Genomic DNA, 22,744 nt, shown 5'->3' with positions numbered 1-22,744 from the left:
GTTGCAATCCCGTTGCCGGTCCCCAGTCTGGTACGGGGGCAACACTGAGGGTTGCGATCCGTTGCCGGACACAGAAAAAAAAAAAAAAAGACAAAAAAAATAAATAAATAAAACCCAGCTGATTGGTTTCTCTTTTTTTGTTTGTTTTATTTTTTTATTTTTTTTTTTCCTTTTTGTCCTTTTTTTGTGACCGGTAATGGGATCGCAACCCTCGGTGTCGTGCCCGCACCGCGCTCAACTAGTGAGCGGACCAGTCTCTATATGGGATCCGAACCCTCGGTGGGAGTGCCGCTGTGCTCCCAAGCGCCGCACTCTACCGAGTGCGCCACCGGGCCGGCCCTGTTTGTTTTATTTTAAAGTAATGCTCTTAAAGGGTATTTTTGAAAATTTCCCTTCAGCATTGTAATTTTTACTGTTAAAGATTCTAGAGAAAAATGTTAAAGGAACTACTTTGATTTTTATTTTAAATGTTTTATACTTGTTTTTCAATCCTAGCTCAATCTCCATCTCCAAAGAGAAAAAAACAGCACAAGAAATACAGAAGTGTTATTTCAGACATATTTGATGGAACAATCATTAGTTCAGTGCAGTGTCTGACTTGTGACAGGGTGAGTATGAGGTAATTATAACACAAAAAAAATTTCTGTCAAATGCTTCTTTAAAAAAACCTGACAAAATGGTGTGAAAAGTTTAATTTCTTTTCCTTGCTAGTGATGATCATACATGCATTTCTTGTTTTTGCATCAATATAAATTGATTCTAGGAGATGAATTTACTTTTTAGGAAGTAACAGCAACATCCCATGTGTTTTTAAATTTTATTATTATTATTATTATTATTATTATTATTATTATTATTATTATTATTATTATTATTATTATTATTATTATTATTATTATTATTATTATTATTATTATTATTATTTTGGGTGGCTGGCTGGTACAGGGATCAAATCCTGGGCCTTGGTGCTATCAGCACCACACTCTAACCAACTTAGCTAACCAGCCAGCCCACACAACTCTTTTAAAGGATGGGACTTGAGCCATCATTGGACAGGCATGCATTAATAGGAGAAATTACTAATTTCTTCATCTATTTTGGTTACATATAAAGGTGAGAAGTTGCTTAGCAACAAAAGGTGGTAACACATGTATATTCTCTGAAGATTTATGAAATTAGTGTGCTGGGAAACTGTTACTGTCCACAGGCAAAAGGTTACGCATATAGCCTTTATGTTTGGTTATATTTATGGCTTGTAAATATTTTCCCATGTTAAAATTGGAGCTCAGATAATAAAGGTAGTATCAGATTCATGGACAGTAAGAAGGGCATAAATTAAAATTAGCATGAGTTCTTTAATAATACCTCTAAATCCCTCAAAGTTTCTTTGAGCTTAAAAATGGTTTGTAATGAGGAATATAATTAATAAATATTAAATAATATCTGCAAAACAAAACTTATTTTCCAATTATTATTTTAGTATCTTAAGTCAAATCTAAGGGCTTTTGATTGGGTAATTTTAAAGTAGTTTATTTTGGCACCAAATATTTAAGTGGAATTATCCAGAAATGTTTTTAGCTATTAAAATTAGATGCCAGATTTGGTATCCCTTTTTTAAAAAACATTTTAAAACTATCATCAAAGGTTAGTTTCTAAAAATAAATACAGAAGAGCTTAAGAGTTTGGACCTGAAGCTACAATGGTTGGGTTTGGAGTACTTCTCAATATCACAACGTCTGTGACTGTAATGGGGATGCTACTAACTTCTGCATAGGGTTTAAGTGAAAATTAAATTTGGAACAGTACCTGGTACAGAGTAAGTGTTTTTTGCTGTTATTACTATAAAAGCAGTTTGATCTTTTTTGTTTGTTTTTGCTTATTATTACTTCTTTTGATCTTTGGAGTCTAAAATCTAACCTTGTAAATGTTTGTGCTGGATTATTTTCATCCCGTTTTTAAAACATAAAACAATTTTAGGTGTCTGTAACCCTCGAGACCTTTCAAGATCTCTCCTTGCCAATTCCTGGCAAGGAAGACCTTGCTAAGCTGCATTCATCGAGTCATCCAACTTCTATAGTCAAAGCAGGATCATGTGGTGAAGCATATGCTCCACAAGGGTGGATAGCTTTTTTCGTGGAATATGTGAAGAGGTATGTATTTATTTTCTTTGTATTAATTGATTTGTTAAACCTGCTGTTTCTGCTGTACTGGCAGAGCACTTCCTTTTTTTTCTATCAATGATGTTTCAGGTTTGTTGTCTCATGTGTCCCTAGCTGGTTTTGGGGTCCAGTAGTAACGTTGCAAGATTGTCTTGCTGCCTTCTTCGCCAGGGATGAACTAAAAGGTAAGAAATATAATAATATCTGTGGCAAAATTGTTGTAGGTGACTCTAAAATACTACTGGGACTAAACATAAAATGTATTATAAAAGCTAAGTTTTAGGCAGCTTAAATGGCACTTGCCATATTGGCATAGAACTAGTATCTACTAGTATGGTAATATAAATGTAACAAGAAAAATCATATCCTGAAGGAATTTATACAAATTCCTGTAGTACAAAATAGTATGATATGTGTTGTGTCTTAAAGCTGTTCTTTAAAGCTATTCGAAGAGAAAACTCAACCAAGATAATGGACTTATTTATGTATCTGGGATTGTTTGTAAACTTCTCCATTTTATTTAAAGAAGGGAAAACTCAACCAAGATAATGGACTTATTTATGTATCTGGGATTGTTTGTAAACTTCTCCATATCATTTAAGGTCCTTCACTATTTTTGTGAATGCAACAGCTTGCTGGCAATCAGTAAATTTTTTTGAGTAAATAAATGGAAAGGATGTTATTTGAAGTAGGCCTTTAGGATTGAGAGGAGTAGAGGAGTGTTTTAGGTAAGTTAAGCATCATGAATGCATTCATGAACAGAGACTAAGAAAAGTAGACCTTGTTGTAGTGTGCTGAGGTAGCATGTGGCACAGTCAAAGAATTGGAGAACCAAAAGAAAATAATTTGCTGTTAATTTGAAAGAAATGACCAACTCTGTTTTATTTGTAGGTGATAATATGTACAGTTGTGAAAAATGCAAAAAGTAAGTCATGTGGACAGTGCTTTTAATTGCATATTGTGTATTTTTCTTGGTTATTTGATTTGGGCATATAGAGCTAAATTTGCCACTATATTTAGAAAAATACAAACCAGAGTGCTTTGTCCTACTATTAATAAAGTTGTTCTGTAAAACAAATTTGAGATGAAAATTTAACAAATTTAATAAGCTTATCAAAGGTGTTAAAAAAAAGTGTGTATTTTGAGGCATGAAATAAGTATGTGATTTTGCATAAGACATTTTCCAAAATAAAGCAATATTCTCTTCTGGATTACCATTTAAACAGGCTAGATTCAGGAACTGTGGAAGGTACATAGTTTCAAATCTGCATAAAATTCAGAAAGATTATACCAATTTTGATGTTGTCTGCTGTTATGGTAGCAGACTTGAAGGATAATTAAAGTCTGATTTTGTTTCTGTCTACTACCAGCTGCCTTTTTCTATCCTGTAATAAATTCAGACTTTAATGCTTTCTGGTGGTAAGTCAGAAAAAAATGGAGACTGGATGAAGACAACTATTTTGAGGTAGAGTGAACTGGAAACTTTTCCTGAATCTCTGTAATAGAAAAATAATGGTCTCCTAATAAGATCTAGAATCAATACAGACTTCTGGCTTTTGGCAGTAACCCCAGGGAAACATTGACCTGCAGTTGTTGGTCCTTTTCATGATGGAATAGAATGGTATACTACTTGGTCGATAAATATGAAAAAGCTGCCTTGTACTTTCACAAAGTTTTTATCAGTTTGTCCTTCAAGTCTAGCTGACAGCTGAAAAGGAAGATTGCCTGGAGAGAGATCCTTCCTTTAAAGCAAAGCATGCTAGGAAAAGAAAATAGTGAAGATGGAAAAGAACCTTGCATCTACCCCCAAATCCAAAGTAGAGATTTGTCAAGTGTATATTAATGTAGATTATTAATAATAGCCATTCTTTATCTCAAGTTTTTTTCACATTTAAGAATAAAGATTTTAATATATTGACCTGAATTACAAATTTTATAAAATTGGGGTTTTGCTTTATCCAGTTTTACTTAATATCTGCATGTTGTAAAGGGATACCCAGACTATAGACAATAGCACAATTAAAAAAAAAATTTTCCTTAAAGAATCACACAACTCTCTAAATTTCTGTTTGTCTCAGTTTAAATTATTTTCACAATAAGGGATTCCAGTGTTTTGATTATTAGGATAGTGTATATATATGTAACATAATTCAATAGTGAAGTATTTCTAGTCTGATACTTTTTTTTTTTTTTGATACCTTTGTCTTTGTATTTTTTTCCTGCATTTTCTAAAAGATTTTTGCTGTCTATTTAAATATAGTAAATCTTTTGTAGATTCATTGATTTTCATATTCCTCCCCTTAGGTTGAGGAATGGAGTAAAGTTTTGTAAAGTACAAAAGTTTCCTGAGGTATGATCTTTATTTTAACTCTATTTTGTATGGTAGAAACATAAAGCGTTAATGTAAAAGCCAGTGTAGTAATAAATTCTCTTAGCATGGTAGAAGAATGAAGTGGTCTATTGACCAGTTGTTATGCTTGCCTTATTAGGATTATTTATTTTTAACATATTTTGTTAAATCCCAGAGGTGCCCTTAACAGAGTGCTATGTTGAACATGGTTTAATCAAATATTGTAGCGTCTTGCAGGTATAAAGTGTAAAATTAGAAAAACAAATAGCATTGAACTAGAAATACTATGTTTCACCATTCCCTCATTTTTAACATCTCTGGAATCAGGTTATAATTGCAGGTTAATGTATAACCTTGACACTTAATTCAATATGAATACTTAATAGACTCCTTTATCTACCATATAAAACTAAATAAAATTTTGAATAATTGTACCTTACTGTGTAATTTCAATTTGATTGAGCACCTCAATTTCTTGCCAGTGGAATAAAATCTTAGTGTACTACATTTTACCATTTGGAATGCTTTTGGTCTTTTGTAATGAAAAATTAGGATTTTGAATTTTATTCTTTTATAGATTCTATGCATCCACCTTAAAAGATTCAGACATGAACTAATGTTTTCCACCAAAATCAGTACGCACGTTTCATTTCCATTAGAAGGCCTGGATCTTCAGCCATTTCTTGCTAAGGATAGTCCAGCTCAAATTGTGACATATGATCTTCTGTCAGTCATTTGTCATCATGGAACTGCAAGTAGTAAGTATGCAGTTTTGACTTTTGTTTTAGATTTAAAAAAATAAAACATCTGGGCCGGCACGGTGGCGCACTGCTACAGTGCGCCGCTTGGGAGCGCGGCGGCACTCCCGCCGAGGGTTCGGATCCCACATACAGACCGGTTCCCACTCACTGGCTGAGCGAGGTGCGGGCGCAGCACCGAGGGTTGCGATCCATTGCCGGACACGAAAAAAGACAAAAAGGAAAAAAAATAAAAAATAAAACATCTGAACTGATCCCTTAAATAAAGGCCTGATTTGACCAAAAGAAAAAATATTTAAAAAACAGGTTTTATGGCTAGTTATTAAAAACATGTGAGATAATTTTAGAAAATTGAATATTTTTTACTATGATGTTTGGAATATTGGAAATTAAATTGTGTAAAGTTAAATAAGGACTTTAACATGATCATTTTTACACTGGGTTTTTTAAGATTACATTTTCTGTTTTTCATTTCCTCAAGTGGTGGTGGTGTGGATCCATATTGAAAAAAATATGAGCACAATTTTTGTTATATCAGCTGCCGTGTTAGGCTCTTGGGATGCAAAAGTTTATCTTCCATTCTTGTGTTAATTTTGTATTACTGTAATGATTTTTTTCACCCCTTAAATTTAGGTGGACACTATATAGCCTACTGCCGAAACAATTTAAATAATCTCTGGTATGAATTTGATGATCAGAGTGTAACTGAAGTTTCAGAATCTACTGTACAAAATGCGGAAGCTTATGTTCTCTTCTATAGGTAATGGAAGTAACTCTCACAGATAAACTTCTTACAAAAATGAAAAAAACATCTCACTCTTTGGGGTTATTAGAGTAAAATTAAAAGTTGTATGCAGAATAATCAGGAAATGTTAAATTTCAGAAAATGTTAAATGTCCAGGAAATGTTAAATTTACTAAGGGAAAGGGATATCTTTTGTTTTAGAAGGATTGATTTTTTTGATGGTAGGAATTTAATTTTCTCCTAAAATATCTAATAATGGAGGCATTACTGTAAAAGTTTTTGGTATTTTTCAGTGTCTTATAAAAGAAAATGCTAGCTACTGAAACAAGAAAACAGATTAACTATTTAGCTGATCTTATTAACATTTGAATACTTACTATGTACCAGTAATTATATGGATGCCAGTAGCTAGGTTATAGTATTGTACCTAGGGGTGTAAAATGTTTTGCTGGGTCGGGGGAAGGGTGATACAAAGTATATTTCTTTTGAAATTTCCAGTACTTAATAGGATCCACAGTATTAATGTATGCTAAGTCTAATATAGTAAGATGCATATTGAATTTAAATAATCATTTTCCTTAATAGGAAGAGCAGTGAAGAGGCACAAAAAGAGAGGCGAAGGATATCAAATTTGTTGAACATAATGGAACCAAGCCTCCTTCAGTTTTACATTTCTCGACAGTGGCTAAATAAATTTAAGACTTTTGCTGAACCTGGCCCTATTTCAAATAATGACTTTCTCTGTATTCATGGAGGTAAGAATCAAAGCTCTAATTTCATGGTAGAGTCAGATACACAAATAGCTACTTACAGTACAGGGAGCTCTTCTATTATACATAATTTTTCTTAGCTGAGAGGCATTCCTGTGCTATTGATTTCAGCTACCAACTATATCCGTGGTTCTTGATCCTTTTGTCTAAATGAATAGCTGTCTTTTTTCCTGAGTATGGAAATGCATTTGGGATTTAATGAAAAAAAAAGCACCTCATATATTTATTCGTTAAGTATATTTACAGCTTTGTGATTGGCTATGTTAGTGTTTGTTCCTACAATAAGTAGGACCTCCGTGTGACACTCTTGATTAACCTTCACTGTTGGGGACTTAGTATCCTTGTTAAATTATGTTTTTGTGGGGCCGAGCCCGTGGTGCACTCAGGAGAGTGCGGCGCTGGGAGCGCAGCAGCACTCCCGCCGCAGGTTCGCATCCTATAAGGGATGACCGGTGCGCGCTCACAGCGCTCACTGGCTGAGCGCAGTGCGGCCGGTCTCAAAAAGGACAAAAAAAAAAAAATTATGTTTTTGTGAAACCACAAGGGATGACGATATCCTATGTTGGATTTAGAAACCTGAACTTTAGAAAATACTTGTCTGTGAATTTCAAGGTATATGTTTATCTTTAGGAAACATAATCACCAAAAATGCTTTATACTTCCCTTTTTGGGAGGATAGGGTTTAAGACTAATGATTGGCCAGTTCCTTAGTCATGAATAACCTTTGAAAGTAATATGAAAAGAGTAAAGAATGATACCTGTCTAAAATTTTTGTAGGTGTTCCTCCACGAAAAGCTGGTTATATTGAAGACCTGGTTCTGATGCTTCCTCAGAACATTTGGGATAATCTATATAGCAGGTTTGTTCTTTAGATCAGAGAACATACATGTGCCACATAAAAACATTTTGGTTAGCAATAGATTACATATACTACATTGGACCCATAAAATCATAATGGCAATACTATATAGCCTAAGTGTGTAGGAGGCTATACTGTGTAGGTTTGTGTAAATACAAACTATGATGCTCACACAATGGTGAAATCCCCTAACAATGGGTTTCTCAGGATCTTTCCATATTGCTAAGCGCCACATGACTATAGTTTTGTGAAAATCACTTGAACTGGTTAAAAGGGGATTGGCATTATTTCACAGATGCTTCTTATGCTGTATGTTGCTTATGTAAAATATCCCTTTTCCTTCATCTATTGTAGTGAAGAGTGAGTAAGAAGACATACAACTAGTATGGCCCTAGCCTACATACTTAATTCTCATTTTTGTTTTCTGATTATCTGTTGGTAAGGGTATGCTGTGATACTTAACTTTAAGTGCCTTATTTAAAAGATTTTGTATATTCCCAACACTGAAATTTTACATGTGTGTATACTCCCATGATTGAATATTCTTACTCTTAAATTTTGAAGTTTTAAATTTTATTTTAAAGCATTTTGCACAGTAATTTTCCTACTAAGTATGTTTTCCTTAGTTAAATATTAAAAGTAATTCATGCCATGAATGCTGCTTTCTTAGAGGCCAGGAGAAGCCTTCATCTAATTAAAACTTGACTAGGACTGTGTATGCATAACTAAGATTTATATATTGTATGCTATTTTTGAAAGCCACCTCTTTTATTGCCTCTAACATTTTATAGCAGAAGTAACTATAAGGAAAAGTTGAAATATAGATAAAACAGGTTAGGCAATAAACTGATAAAGTCATTGCTCCCAATAAACGTAAAAATCAAGTCCTTATAGGATTTTTTTCATTACTGTGAGAATTCTCCTTTAGACTCTAAAATGCTTTGTTTTTTTAAAATTTTCCTATGAGATTTATTGTTAATTGGGGATTTAGCAATGACTAAAACATTAGAAACCAATTTCTTGAATGTCATCTTTCTTTAAGATTGTGATAATCTTAATTCTTAAATTCTTCATGCTTTAGGTATGGAGGAGGACCAGCTGTCAACCATCTGTATATTTGTCATACTTGCCAAATCGAGGCAGAGAAAATTGAGAAAAGAAGAAAAACTGAATTGGAAATTTTTATTCGGGTAAAAAAAGTGATGCTTTTCAAATTGTAAATAATCTAGGATAAAGATGGAAGACCTGACAATTAGCAGAACTATATTATGTTAATGAAATGATTGGATGAAAGAGTTGTAATAGATTTCAAGTGTTCTGGGTACATAACAGTGAGTGACCTCGGGCAGTTCACTACAGTTCTAGTGAGTTAAGTTCTCCCTTTATAGGTTTTTGTTTTTATAGATTGGCAATAAATTTTGTTTTATGGCTTGTCACTGGCAAGAAATCTCCTTATTGAAATGGAAAGTTGCAGGTTTCCTTAAGTTAGTGTTGTCTACAGTCTGTTGAGACTGCATGCTCTGCTTCCATCTTTTTGTGAAATACAGTATTGTTTTGTTTTTTGGGCACTCTCTGCACTTAGAAAATATACCCAGTTTCCTCAAAGTGAGTATATTATGAGGCATTCCTTGATTGTAAGCAACAATAAGCCTGGTCACAGAATCAAAAAGCTGAACAATCAGGTTTTATAGACAAGAACCAGTACAGTTTCAATAATCTAGGTAGCAGGAAGTATCTTCAAAGTGTAGCTGCCGGTAATGTAGCTCCAACTATTTAAGACAATAAACTATTTAAGCTTGGGTCACCTGAGAGGCATGTTCATTGAGGTGGAGGGATGGTATTGCAAGAAAAAATTGGGATTCTTTTAGTAAAAGCACAGAGAAGATTTTGAGCAAATCAAAATTAGATGTCCAATACATTCCACGTTATCCCTGCCCAGCACGTGTGTGTGCTTCTCTTCTTCATTGATTCAGGGGTTTTTTGTGCCCTTGCCTGAAGTAAAGAAATTTTTACGTAAGAGAAGATATTATAAGTATGGATTTATTTTATTTATTTTGCTTGGACTTCACTGGCTTTCTGAATCTAAGGAAGCAAGTTTTAATTGAATATTAAGAATAATTTATTCTATCAGTGCTTAAATATGAGGGGGTCTTTAAAACGTTCATGGAGATATTCACACTATTTCAATTTAATTTTCCATGAACTTTTTGAAATACACTCAACGGCTAATGACTATATTCATCAGAGTTTGATTAACAGAAGACATTCTAAGTATTTTGAATAGAATTGGCATATAGGGAATGAGAGACTTAGGCAACTACCAAAAGGACCGGGCAGTCAAGGTCAAGAAGACTACTGCTGACTTTCAAGAAATCTGGGAGTGGAGTAGGCTGCTACACTTTAGGTGGAAGGGGGTCAGTGACTAAGAGTGGAGTTTCAGAGCCAAGACAGGGTAAAGAGAGCTTCTGTATAGTGGCATGAGCCCAGTCAATGGTGTTGGAGCTCAGGTAGGGTGAGAAGGTATGTTCATGTTGGCCAGAGATTGGTGGCGACAAAGGCACAGCATATTGGTGTTGGTGGCATTGAGGCTGATACCATATGGGGAATTGATCAAATAAGTATAATGAGAGCCAAATTCCTCATTGTCATGTAAGGAAGCTACAAATATGGAAAGGGAGAAAACTAAAATGTACTCTGTGTTATTTGATTGGAGTTGTAGGCATCTTTGTGAACTCATGGTGATAGCTAAATAAATATAGAGGTGTAGAGAAGGGTGTGTGTGTGTGTGTGTGTGTGTGTGCGCACGTGCGCGCGTGTGCACGTGTGCGTGCGGGGGTGGGTATGCAAATATAGAAAAATAGGATTGAGCATACCTAGCTCTCAGATCTTGGCTTCTAAACATCTTTCATGCCAGAAAGTAAAGAATTTCTTGAAGAATGATGAAGACATATCAAAAGTATCCAGAAGCCATGTGTGTGCGCACGCGCGCGCGCGTGCACGTGTGCGTGCGGGGGTGGGTATGCAAATATAGAAAAATAGGATTGAGCATACCTAGCTCTCAGATCTTGGCTTCTAAACATCTTTCGTGCCAGAAAGTAAAGAATTTCTTGAAGAATGATGAAGACATATCAAAAGTATCCAGAAGCCATCTTCACTGGTCTCCTACTGGCCAAATTTGGGACAATTTGAACTATAAAATAAATTATAATAACATAACAAAATAGGAGATGTTGCAACCATACTGATAAAAATAAGTAAATAGGGGCCGGCCCGGTGGCGCATTCGGTAGAGTGCGGCGCTTGGGAGTGCGGCGGCACTCCTGCCGAGGGTTCGGATCCCATATAGAGACTGGTCCGCTCACTGGTTGAGCGTGGTGCGGGCGCGACACCGAGGGTTGCGATCCCGTTACCGGTCACGAAAAAAGACAAAAAGGAAAAAAAAAATAAGTAAATAAATGGAAGGGATGAGGAGTGGGATATTTATGTTGTTTCAACTTCTTCCCCTCAAAATATTTATTCATTACAAAGAGAAAAGATAAACTTTCAGCAGAGAATCCTGGCATCACAGTTAAAATGAGCATCATTATAAATGGAACAAATCAAAATCGTGTGCCAGGATAGGATACAATGAGATGAACATGGCATTATTTCTTTGGTACACAGATGCATAACGTGAATTTCAAATGAAGAAAGTCAGACAAACCCAGATTGAGGGACATTTTCTAAACAACAAGCTGTTTGGAGGAAAGGAACATTTGTTCAGCAATTTATTCCGAAATTGGTCTAGGAAAAGAAAATTTTTTGTACTGTACTTGGAGTTTTCCTGTAAATTTGAGATTGCTTCTAAGTTAGAAAAAATTTGCATAAAGCCTCTGGAAATGATCTCGGCTGCCTGCCTGTGGTGATTATCAGGAGAATGCTCAAATACCTAAGCTGCTACTGATGATATCAGGACCCAGGTGCATTATGCAGAGGATGCCCAGTAGACACAAGATGCTGCTGTTAAAAATATTAGCTGCCGGGCCGGCCCGGTGGCGCACTGGATAGTGCGCCGCTTGGGAAGCGCGGCGGCGCTCCCATCCGAGGGTTCGGATCCCACATACAGACCGGTTCCCGCTCACTGGCTGAGCGAGGCGCGGGAGCAACGCCGAGGCTTGCGATCCCGTTGCCGGTCCCCGGTCCGGTACGGGGGCAACACTGAGGGTTGCGATCCGTTGCTGGACACGGAAAAAAGACAAAAGACCAAAAAAAAAATATATATATATATTAGCTGCCTACAATGCCAAATGAGATTGGATTCTTGGGAATATGCTTTGAACTGGTGGCAAAACCTTATTTGTGCCATCTGTGGAAGCCTCAAGCCTGCCCACAGTTGCCACCAGGGGGGAAAAAGTTTATTTTTCTTGTGCCTCTCAAATATTGCATATATCATTGGCAGTATCTAATCTGGGCACTGCCTACAAGGGAAAATGTAGGCTACTCTTTGCAGAAGAGAGTATAAGAATGAATGAAATGATGGTCATTGACAGGTAATAAAGTACAGATTGTCCCTTTGTCAACTCAGTGTCTGTATGCACTCATTCATCCAAACAACAGTAGCGACAGTAACATGCTTCTACCTAACATGATACAACTGGCTCATGCAGCAGTACATAATTTATTTACCCACTTCCTAAATTTGAGACACCCAAAGTTCCATCAGTCACTATGTAAATTTCTAGATGATGGTCATTCATCTTTTAATTTAATCAGTGTAGTCATAATCTCCCCTTTATAGTCTAATTTAAAGAATAAACTATAACCTTAACCATGAACAACATACTTTATAATAGTAGTGGAATGAAAGGAAGGGAAAAAAAATTTGATAATTGTTTTAAAATTGGTAAATATTTATTAACATGTATATGGAGCAAGAAAGACATATGTGTCTATGGCTGATCATTACCCATTCTGTATTCCCTGTGTTTTCAGCCAGGACTTCAGCTGGTTGTGATTGTGTTTACCTGGTAAAATAACCCAGACCTTTATTCTTGAAGGTTCTGAGCCCTTAGTAGGCTTCTTTGTTTTAAATTTTTTTTAACTTTTAACCTCTGGGTATGGAAATTCAAAACGGTGACTGTAGTAGTTTGGATGGTAGTCTCCAAAAAAATATTTCCATGCCCTAATCTCTGTGAATTGACCTTATTGGTGAATGTGACCTTACTTGAAAAAGGCTCTTTGCCTATGTATCAATTTTGAAATGAGATATTCCTGAATTATCTGCATGGGCCCTAAATCCAGTAAGTGTCCTTTTGAAGAGACGCACAGTAGAGAAATCCACAGAGAAGAGGAAAACCATGTGAAGAAAGAGACAGAGGTTGGAGCGATACAGCCACAGGCAGAAGCTTGAAGAGGCAAGAAGCAGAATCTCCCCTAGAGCCTCTGCAGGGAGCATGGTCCTGCTGGCACTACAATTTTGGAGTTCTGCTCTCTAGGAGACAGAGGTTGGAGCGATACAGCCACATGCAGAAGCTTGAAGAGGCAAGAAGCAGAATCTCTCCTAGAGCCTCTGCAGGGAGCATGGTCCTGCTGGCACTACAATTTTGGAGTTCTGCTCTCTAGAACTGTGAGAGAATAAATATCTTTTTCAGCCACCAAGTTTGTGGTGATTTGTTAGAGCAGCCCTCTAAAACTAATACAGTAGATATAATCTCCTAGTTTGCAGACATAACCCTCTTTGCATCTATTGTATAGCAGTCATTTTATTTACCCTTTATAACTGGGATCAATCATTATAGTCATTACTGTAACCCCTCTTTGCCTGTTAGTTCAGTGACATGAGAAACCCAAAATGGCTAGGGGGCTGTCTCAACTTCCATTCAAGAAAAACCACTGTTGTGTCCCCTTGGGGAATAAACCCTCCGAACTAGTAGAGGCCAAAGTTGTGGGGATGGGAAGCAAAGCTTTTGTGAGAGTGTCAGTAGGTAGTAATAGACTAGTTCTTCCACTTTACCCAATTCCTAGCGTTATGTGTCCTGGTTATGGGAAAAACCACCATATATTGGTTTCTAGTTTGGAGCACATACCACATCATGTAGGGCAGTCCCAAACCCACACGGTGTTGCTACCCAGGCACAAGAACTGAGTGTTCAGTAGGCCGGCAGCTTTTGGGTGATAGTCCATGGTAAGATCAGTGAAGCTAATGAATGTGAGCCTATTTCTTTCTTTTGTGTAAAATGAATTCTGTGGTCAGAAATAGTGTGGGATATTATGGCAATGAATGAGACATTCAGTAAATCCAAGAATGGTGTTAATGGGAGAAACATTGAGAATTAGGAAGGTAGACTTAAAATCAGCATTAAGTTGTAGGTATTTGCAAATCACATTACCAGAGGACTAATATCCAGACTGTATAAAGAACCTGTACAATTTAGTAGGTATATAAATTTTCCAATTAAAAAACAGGCAAAAGATTTAAATAGACATTACCCCTAAGAAGATACAGCTAAGAAGCACATGAAAAAGTACACAATCTCAGTCATTAAAGAATTCTCATGAATATTGATGGAGGGGATGCAAAGTGTTTTGTGCCAAATGAGAAATAGGAAGTTTCTTGTAGGTTTGAAATTTAGCACATGACCGAGCAATCACGCTTCTAGGTATTTATTCCAGAGAAATGAAAACTTACCTTCATATAAAACCTGTAAACTTTTATGGCAGTATTGCTCATAATTGCCTCAAATAATTGAAATGTCAGTCAGCTGATGAATGGATAAATGTGTTATATCCATATAATGGAATACTACTCAGCAATAAAAAGATCATGGACTACTGATTCATGCAACAACATGGATGAATCTCAGAAACATTATGCCAAGTGAAAGATGAGTATAAACGACTATACTATTTAATTTCATTTATATGAAATTTCTAAAAAGGAAAAAAACTGAAACTAGATGATTGGGTTCAAGGACTGAGAGCAGGGGACTGATTGCAAACTGGTGCAGGGGAGCTTTTTGAGATGTTGGAAATATTCTAAACGACATTGTGGTGACAGTTGCACAAGTATGAATTTACTAAAAACCACTGAACTTTACACTTAGTGGGTGGATGATACCTTAATAAAGCTGTTTTTAAAAATGCAAGTCTATGGTTATTCCATAACACTAGGGTTTTTTGTTTGATTCCACCACCCCCCCATTTTTTTTTAACAAAAGTATTAGTATATAAATAGAAATGGAGTACAAAAATAGGTGCCCTTGGTGGACCAGAAACTAAGTGAAGTTTCTAAAAAATTGAAAAAGCAGGTAGTTGAAAAGCCGATCAGAGAAGTAAACCAAAGACCTTGGGAAATGACCACACTGGCTTCAAGCTTAGAAGTGGCAGATACCAATGATGACCTCAGCATTCTACCCCCTGCATTGTATCTGGCAGCAAGCATAAAGGTGTCTGCCTGGATAGGGCAGTGAATATGAACAGATGAAGTATGATTGATCCTCAGGTAGATGCATAAGGATATCGTATACTGAAAAAAATAAAGGGTTAATTGAATGGCAGAATAACTACCGCTGGACAGCAAACTAGTGTGCTGAAAGATCTAGCAGAAGTAGTTCTAAGATGAAGCACAGAGGATGAACAAATGGAAAGCAAGAGGAAAAGTTTTGACATGTTGGATAGATATAGAATCCAGTATTTTTCTGGGCTGGCCAGTTAGGCCACTTGGGAGAACGTGGTGCTGAGAATACCCAAGGTTGTTCAGGTTCCTGTACCAGCCAGCAGACAAAAAAAAAAAACAAAAAACAATATTTTTCTAATATGTATTTTAGAAGAGAGAATTGAGGCAAAGAACTACTTTTAGAGCAACAATTGAATGAAGTTTTCCAGAACTAGAAAAAAACATGTCTTTAAATTAATGGGGTAATTGTGCTTAACTGAATTTTAAAAAGCCCCCACTTAGACACATAAAGAAGAAACTTCTAATAATCAAAGATAAAGTAAGTTCTGAAAGTATCCAAATCTTGTAATGGTATGAACTTAATGGATGTTACAATTCAGCATCTGGCAGAATCAGTCTGACATTACATTTCAGAAATCCAGTTCTCTAGGGACAAATTGTATATCATAGAAAGTCCTAACTTTAATTCTACGCCTTGAGACAAACTTGCCTGATTTCTTTGTTAAGCATCAGGGATAGCCACAGCATTTTTCATTCCCTTTCATTTTTCTGTTGAAGGAGCTGCCTTGTGTCCCAAAAAGATCCTTGCCCTCAAAAAGTTTACATTTAATGAATAAGTTATACAGTATATTAAAAGGTCATGAGTACTATGGAAAATGAAAGTATTGAACAGGAAGAGAGAGCATAAGTATAACAGTAGTGAGGGGAGGACTCAGGTTGCAATTTTATTATATTTTTTTGTTGCTGGCCGGTACAAGGATCGAACCCTTGGTCTTAGTGTTATGAGCACCGTGCTCTAACCAACTGAGCTAACCGACCAGCCCCCAGGTTGCAATTTTAAACAGGATGGTCAAGATAGGCTTCACTGAGAAGGGGACATTTAAGTAAAGACTTGAAGGAAGTCAGGAAGATAGTCATTAAGATATCTGCAAAAGGAAGGGACAGCCAGTGCAAAACCCTTGAGAGGCAGGAATATATTTTGTTGGTTCTGAGAATAACAAAGAGGTCAGTGTGACCACAAGTGAGAAATAAGAAAGAAAGTATTAGAAGATGATGTCAGATCATGGGGCCAGATCATGGAGGTATTTCTGGGCTTTTACAAGGATATTTGAACTAGGGTTTTGATTAAATTTGATTAGAGGAGTGGCATAAGCTGAACTTGGTTGTTTTTGTCCATAGGTATTATGTACCATGGAGATTTAGTTGCCCATCATGAAATATTCTCACGAGTCTTACACACTACTACAATTAAATAAATTCCAAATGCCCTAATTTCCCGTAGGCTGTGTTGCCTATACCTTTTTTTTTTTTTAAACTAGTCTTTTTGTCAGTTGGATTTATTTAGTTGGCAAGTGGTAGAAGCCAGACTGGCTAACTTAAGCAAAAAAGAAATTTATTGGAACGAAAAGTTGAATAACCAGATCTCCAGAAGTTTGAGAACCAAGGTAGCCCTGGGTATCTAGCTAACAAGAATTGACTTTGGAATGATGCCGTTCTAACTTCTCTGCAGATTTCCATTTTCACGGAGTGCCTGGTTTGAGCCACATATCCATTTCTTAGGCCGTAGGGCTGGAGGAGGGAGTAGAACATTTTTAGGGACTGTCCCACCGCTTCTGAGAATTTGCCTATACATATATGTGTACTGCCTGTGAGATGACATGACATGCAGCACTGTATTGGTAATAGCAGATTGTCTGCCAGTATGTTAAGTGAACAAAAAGTAAGTGTAGATAGTGGATATAGTATGTTTAAATAAAGTTTACACATTAGATCTTTAATAATTATATGGAGTATTTATTGTTTTGAAGACTTTGCTTTGACCATCTTATCCAATCTTTTATGTCCCTTTTATGTGTGCTTGTTAAATTTTTAAACAGAACCTTGAATTGTTTAATAATAAGTGCTACCACATATCCTAATACTAAGATAACTTAGCATCAGTGTACGTCTTACTGTGGTACTACATTCTGTGTGTATGAAAAATTGGCCTTATAAGATGCGGAAAGAGAATGATTGCATTGTTCTATTGCAATGCAAATTCTAACTATTAGGTGACTATTCCCTCCCCACCCCCCCGCCCACAGCTCAACAGAGCATTCCAAGAGGAGGACTCTCCAGCTACTTTTTATTGCATCAGTATGCAGTGGTTTAGAGAATGGGAAAGTTTTGTGAAGGGTAAAGATGGAGGTAAGTGGTCAACTGAAAAATCAAATTCTTTGTAAATTTTTTGTTTATTCACTTGGCAAATATTTCTTGAATATCAGTATGCATTTGGGATTACACCAGTGAACAAAAGATAAAAAAAAACATCCTTGCCTTCAGGGATCTTACGTTCTAGTTTATGTTTTGGTTGTTTTTAATTTTTTTGAAATGTATTTTATGAATTATAACATATTTGTAGCAGGAATAAAGTAACTGAACAAAACTAGTCTGTGATCTTAGTATTGAAAAATTAAAAAAAATTCTATATAGCCATAGGAAATTGCTTAAATTATCCAATACAATGAGATACTATGTAGACTTCTAAAATAATTTTGAATGACAATATTTGATAATTTAAAATAAGATGTTTTTGATATATAAAAAAAGTTACAACACAGTATGCATAGTTTAGAACCTTCATATTAAAAAATAGCAAACATATAAAGGCAAAAAGACCACAGCGATATTAAAATAGTTTGTCTACCCGTCTGCAGTGGTCTAACAATATATTTTTTTCTTTAGGCCTTTTTTTTTTACAGCTTTTGATAATGATCATTCACTGTACTTGTGTATTCAAGTGAAAAACAAATAAGTTTCCTTAAATTAAAAAAGGATGTATTTTAAGGTTTCGTTTTATGTTTGTTTTTAATTTACTTTAAGTAATGACAGTCTGAAACAAATTAAGAATTATGTAATTTCCTTTTAATGGAATTATTCTTTTATAGCAGCAAAGGTACATTTTGACCTGTAATCCCCAAATGGGTAATTGAGAAATGACTTTTTTTAAGATTTTGGATGGTAGTGAGAGAGTCTCCCTAACCTTCTCTCCTGGTTCTATTTTCGGACTAACTAAGACCCAAAAAGAAGGATGCTCAGGAGAAGACATTAAGAATTGACTATAGGGCCGGCCCAGTGGCGCACTGCTACAGTGCGCTGCTTGAGAGCGCAGCGGCGCTCCCGCCGAGGGTTCGGATCCCACATACAGACCGGTTCCCGCTCACTGGCTGAGCGAGGTGCGGGCACAGCACCGAGGGTTGCGATCCCGTTGCCGGTCCCGGTCCAGTACGGGGGTGACACTGAGGGTTGCGATCCGTTGCCGGACACGAAAAAAGACAAAAAAAGGAAAAAAAAAAAAAAGAATTGACTGTAGAGCTGGGCGGTTAGGTTAGCTGGTCCTTGTACTGCCCACCTCCCCCCCCCCCCAAAAAAGAATTGACTATAATAATTTTCCTGAAAAGTAACCAATCTGATTATATAGTTAACAGCTCTCAATTATTTCAGGCACAAAATTATGCTGTTCTTTAGTGCATTTCTTTGAAAAGTGTGCATTTTGATCATTTTCTTTCCTTTCAACTTAGATCCTCCAGGACCCATTGACAACACTAAAATTGCAGTCACTAAATGTGGTAATGTGATGCTAAGGCAAGGTAAGTTTGACTAATATTTAAGCTTTTACTTGTTAGTAATTTGTCATTGTTAGGAATATATCAGCACTAGCTATATATGGTACTTTCTTACCGTGCTCAAGAATGTAATTCATACACGAACAAGGACAGATAGTGGAAAACAGTCAGTGTTTAATTTTTATCTGATGAAGGATTTAAAGCTGTTAGTAGGAGCTGGGAAAAATCATCTCCAACTTTTTAAGGTAGATCATATGTTGCAGCTTATAACAATATGGACTGGTAGTCTGAAGATACTACAAGTTCTTAGTTATCCCTAGAGGATTTATGCTGGGGGGGTACATTATGAAAGCTTTTGCAGTATGAATATGTATAGGTTTGTAAACATTTTTTCTATATACACATAATTTTAGGAGCAGATTCTGGCCAAATTTCTGAAGAAACGTGGAATTTTCTGCAGTCTATATATGGTGGAGGGCCTGAAGTTATCCTCCGACCTCCAGTTGTTCATGTTGATCCTGATGTACTGCAAGCAGAAGAAAAAATTGAAGTAGAAACTCGGTCTTTGTAATATTGAAGATACAGAGAGTTCTAATGAGAAATAATTTTCACTTCCCTGACATATATACATGCAAAAACATTCCTACAAGCATGTTTATTTTCTTGATTTTTCATCTTTTATCCCATTTATTCCTTTGTACTGGGCATTATGAAAGAATATGTTAAAACGTGTAATATACTACAGGTTGGTATATTCATTGCTAACTAACTTACCATAAAGTCTTACAGTGTAATATTTTTGAAAGAGAAGGGACAGTTGTGATCAATTGGTAATCAGTAGGTTATCTTTGATCTTTGTATTACATGCAGATTTATAGTATCCTTTGTAGTGTTGTAAATACTTTTGCTTTGAAAACTTTTTCATTACCCTAGACTACCATAACTGACCAATCTTTTCATTTCTCCAAAAACCTAATTCAATTGTACAGTTTTGACATGGCTTCGTATACTAAAGAGCCTATTTTAAATTGAGAGTAGTAGAAAATTGTTGTCAATTTCCTAAAGCTCAGGAAACATTAGTGTGTTACTTCTTTTGCACTGCAGTAGATAAACTAGCATATTAAAATTTACAAAATGTCTTTTTTGAATGAATCAAGGATGTATTTAGTTTGAGTGGAATTTATCAGCAGATCTTAGTAACTTATTGCTGCTTATATTATAAAATGTTAAAATTCAGTTTCTATAACCCTGAATAGTATTCATTAATGGCAGTAACTTAAAAACTTAGAATTAGTTTCAGGGCACTTTCTATTTTGAGAGCATGAAGTGTGGAATGTGTCAGTGAGATTGTTGATAAAGCTGAAGCCACTTGCAAAATAACTTAAAATGCATAAAGTCTTTTTGAATAATATGGTATGCACTGCTCTTTGCTTGATTATGTAATGTTAAAAGTTTAACTATATTCCAGGTACAAAAACATAACAGATTACATTGAGGATATTGAATAACATTCATGATGGCTTTGTTTTTGTTAGGGGACGATGTCACTAGCTAAAGCAATGTTGTTAAAATTAGCCCAATAAAAATGATTTTAAAATGTATAACTTGAAGGGTGTAAAGTTTGTTAATATTAATGCCTTGTTATTTCTTAATCAGAAGTATGCAAATAAGTCATTCAGTGTAAAGTTTTGATTTTTAATGAAGTGATGAACTTACTAATCAATCTTTTAAGATTAGTTTTTTATTTTCATTATAGTTTTTAGTTTTCTTCTTCCTCATAATTACACCATGATCTTCCATAAGGATTGAATGCTATTATTGATCTGTCTCTGAATCACCAGAATTTAGTGTAATGCTTGGCACTTAGTAGTTAGTCAAAAAAAGCTTTATTTCTGGGCCGAGCCCGTGGCGCACTCGGGAGAGTGCGGCGCTGGGAGTGCAGCAGCGCTCCCGCCGCAGGTTCGGATCCTATATAGGGATGACTGGTTCGCTCACAGCGCTCACTGGCTGAGCGTGGTGCGGCTGGTCTCAAAAAGGACCAAAAAAAAAAAAAAAAAGCTTTATTTGTAATAGTGCTTGCCATTTATCAAATACTTAATGATGTTTCAGTTACTCTACTGAAGTGCTTTAGTCCTCATACCAACGCTTTGACTGAGGTTAAGTAGCTTGCTCCTCATCACACATCAGAGAAGTGCAACTCAACTCAGTGTGACTTCATACCAATGCTCTTACTATGAATAAGAATTCATTTCCCAGTGAATTCCTTTGAAAGTGGTTATGGTATCTGTTACTTTCATTAATAGAAACATCTGTTATTGGGATATATAATAATGTAAAGAATACTGGTCTCTAAGAGCTTATAATGTTATAATTGTCAAAATATTTAATACGGTAAGTAAAGGGATAGCAGTACCACAGAGTCTTAGCTGTACCATAGACTCTGATGTAAACCATAGACTCTTAGCTAAAGGTTGGCCTATAAATGGTTTCTCTGAGGGTGATTTTCTTAGAAATTCTTAAGCTGAGAAATAGGAAAATTGCAGTTAAAGGACAGTGAGAGCCTACATGTGTCAAAGAATTCATTGATTTATAACATGAAGGTAATTAGTTTTTTGGTCCTGGAGTCAAATTCAAATTCTAGAAGCTATTTCACCTTCCAGCATGATTTGGAACAATATTTAAAGTTCTCTAATTTCCAGTTTTCTTCATTTGTTAAATGAGAATGTTGTAGTTTGGGTTTTCCAGGAAGCAGACACCAAGATGTTAGGATTGCATATGATTTGTTGGGGAGCATCATAGGTGGAAGAAAATGAGAGGAAGCAGGATTGAGCAGAAGCAGTTACCAGAGTGATGCAGACCGGATAAAATCTCTGCCAGCCTCATAAGGATATTGGAAGCTTTGGTTATCCATTGGATGGGTCCTGTGTTGGGTGGACTTGGCTAGGCCCTTGTACTATCACTAAACCTTGTTCTGTCACTGACTAATGGCTACCTGCAGGAGAGAGTATACTCAGCTTGACCCTGTAGTAGGTAACAGCTAGAGGCTGCCAGCCAACCACATTCCTCTCAACTGGGCAGCAAGTGCTTCCTTGAAGAGGGGTCTGAACAACAAATCTCTGTGTCTGCCACACTCAGTCATAGGATTATGATAATTATTTGTGTGTTATATATAATGTACTTAACATAATTGGTACTCTATGATATAATCCCTTATTTGCTTTCTCCTCTTTAAAATTTGTAACTTCTAAAGACACATTATGTAATAGCCTTGCCAAAAATATTTAATCTAAATCTAATGAGGGGGGTAAATCAAGATAATTTTTTAAAAGGCACATTAGACAAACACAGTTTTCCTGGACTTGTAAAAAAAATGGTGTTATGACAGACAAAGCGTAGATGAAAATTAAGAGAACATGACAACTAAATGCAATGTGTGATCCTCGACTGGATCCTGGATTGGAGGAAATTATTTATAAGGAACAATATTGGAACAGTTGGGGAAATTTCAATGTAGAATGCATATTAGTTAATAATATTATATCAATGTTAAGTTTCTTGAGTGTGATAACTAGTAATATAGGAGAATGACCTTGTTAGGAAATATACGCTGAAATGCTAAAGTTTTTAGGGTTAAAGTCATTCTAATGTGTAATACACACACATAGGAAGCAAATGTGGCAAAATGCTAATTGATGAATCTAGGTGAGTAGTGTAGGGGTTTATTTTATTCTTGGAACTTTTCTGTAGCTTTGAAATTTTTCAAAATAAGACGTTGGGAGTCAAAAAAAAAAAACGAAAAAAAACTTTTACTGTCCCCCTACAATTTTTGTTTTTTTTTTTTTTTTT

The 22,744-nt window shown here is 35.8% G+C and overlaps 1 protein-coding gene across 1 annotated transcript in view; it reads left to right on the top strand.

Annotated features, from left to right (window-relative positions):
* Nucleotides 1-20,502, top strand: part of USP33 (ubiquitin specific peptidase 33) — a 58,648-nt gene extending 38,146 nt beyond the window's left edge. Inside the window, exons 10-22 of the mRNA XM_008568383.1 lie at nt 496-608; nt 1,978-2,150; nt 2,274-2,344; nt 3,051-3,084; nt 4,464-4,509; nt 5,087-5,267; nt 5,901-6,027; nt 6,597-6,766; nt 7,559-7,640; nt 8,722-8,830; nt 17,378-17,480; nt 18,854-18,922; nt 19,312-20,502. Of these exons, the coding sequence (XP_008566605.1) occupies nt 496-608; nt 1,978-2,150; nt 2,274-2,344; nt 3,051-3,084; nt 4,464-4,509; nt 5,087-5,267; nt 5,901-6,027; nt 6,597-6,766; nt 7,559-7,640; nt 8,722-8,830; nt 17,378-17,480; nt 18,854-18,922; nt 19,312-19,469 (1,436 nt within the window). The 3' untranslated portion in view covers nt 19,470-20,502. The remainder of the gene's footprint in view (nt 1-495; nt 609-1,977; nt 2,151-2,273; nt 2,345-3,050; nt 3,085-4,463; nt 4,510-5,086; nt 5,268-5,900; nt 6,028-6,596; nt 6,767-7,558; nt 7,641-8,721; nt 8,831-17,377; nt 17,481-18,853; nt 18,923-19,311) is intronic.
* Nucleotides 20,503-22,744: the final 2,242 nt, after the last annotated feature.

Source organism: Galeopterus variegatus, unplaced genomic scaffold, assembly GCF_000696425.1.
Source record: "Galeopterus variegatus unplaced genomic scaffold, G_variegatus-3.0.2 Scaffold404, whole genome shotgun sequence".
NCBI lineage: Eukaryota > Metazoa > Chordata > Mammalia > Dermoptera > Cynocephalidae > Galeopterus > Galeopterus variegatus.
Note: the sequence above shows the minus strand (reverse complement) of the source record. Positions and strands in the feature narration are given on the sequence as shown.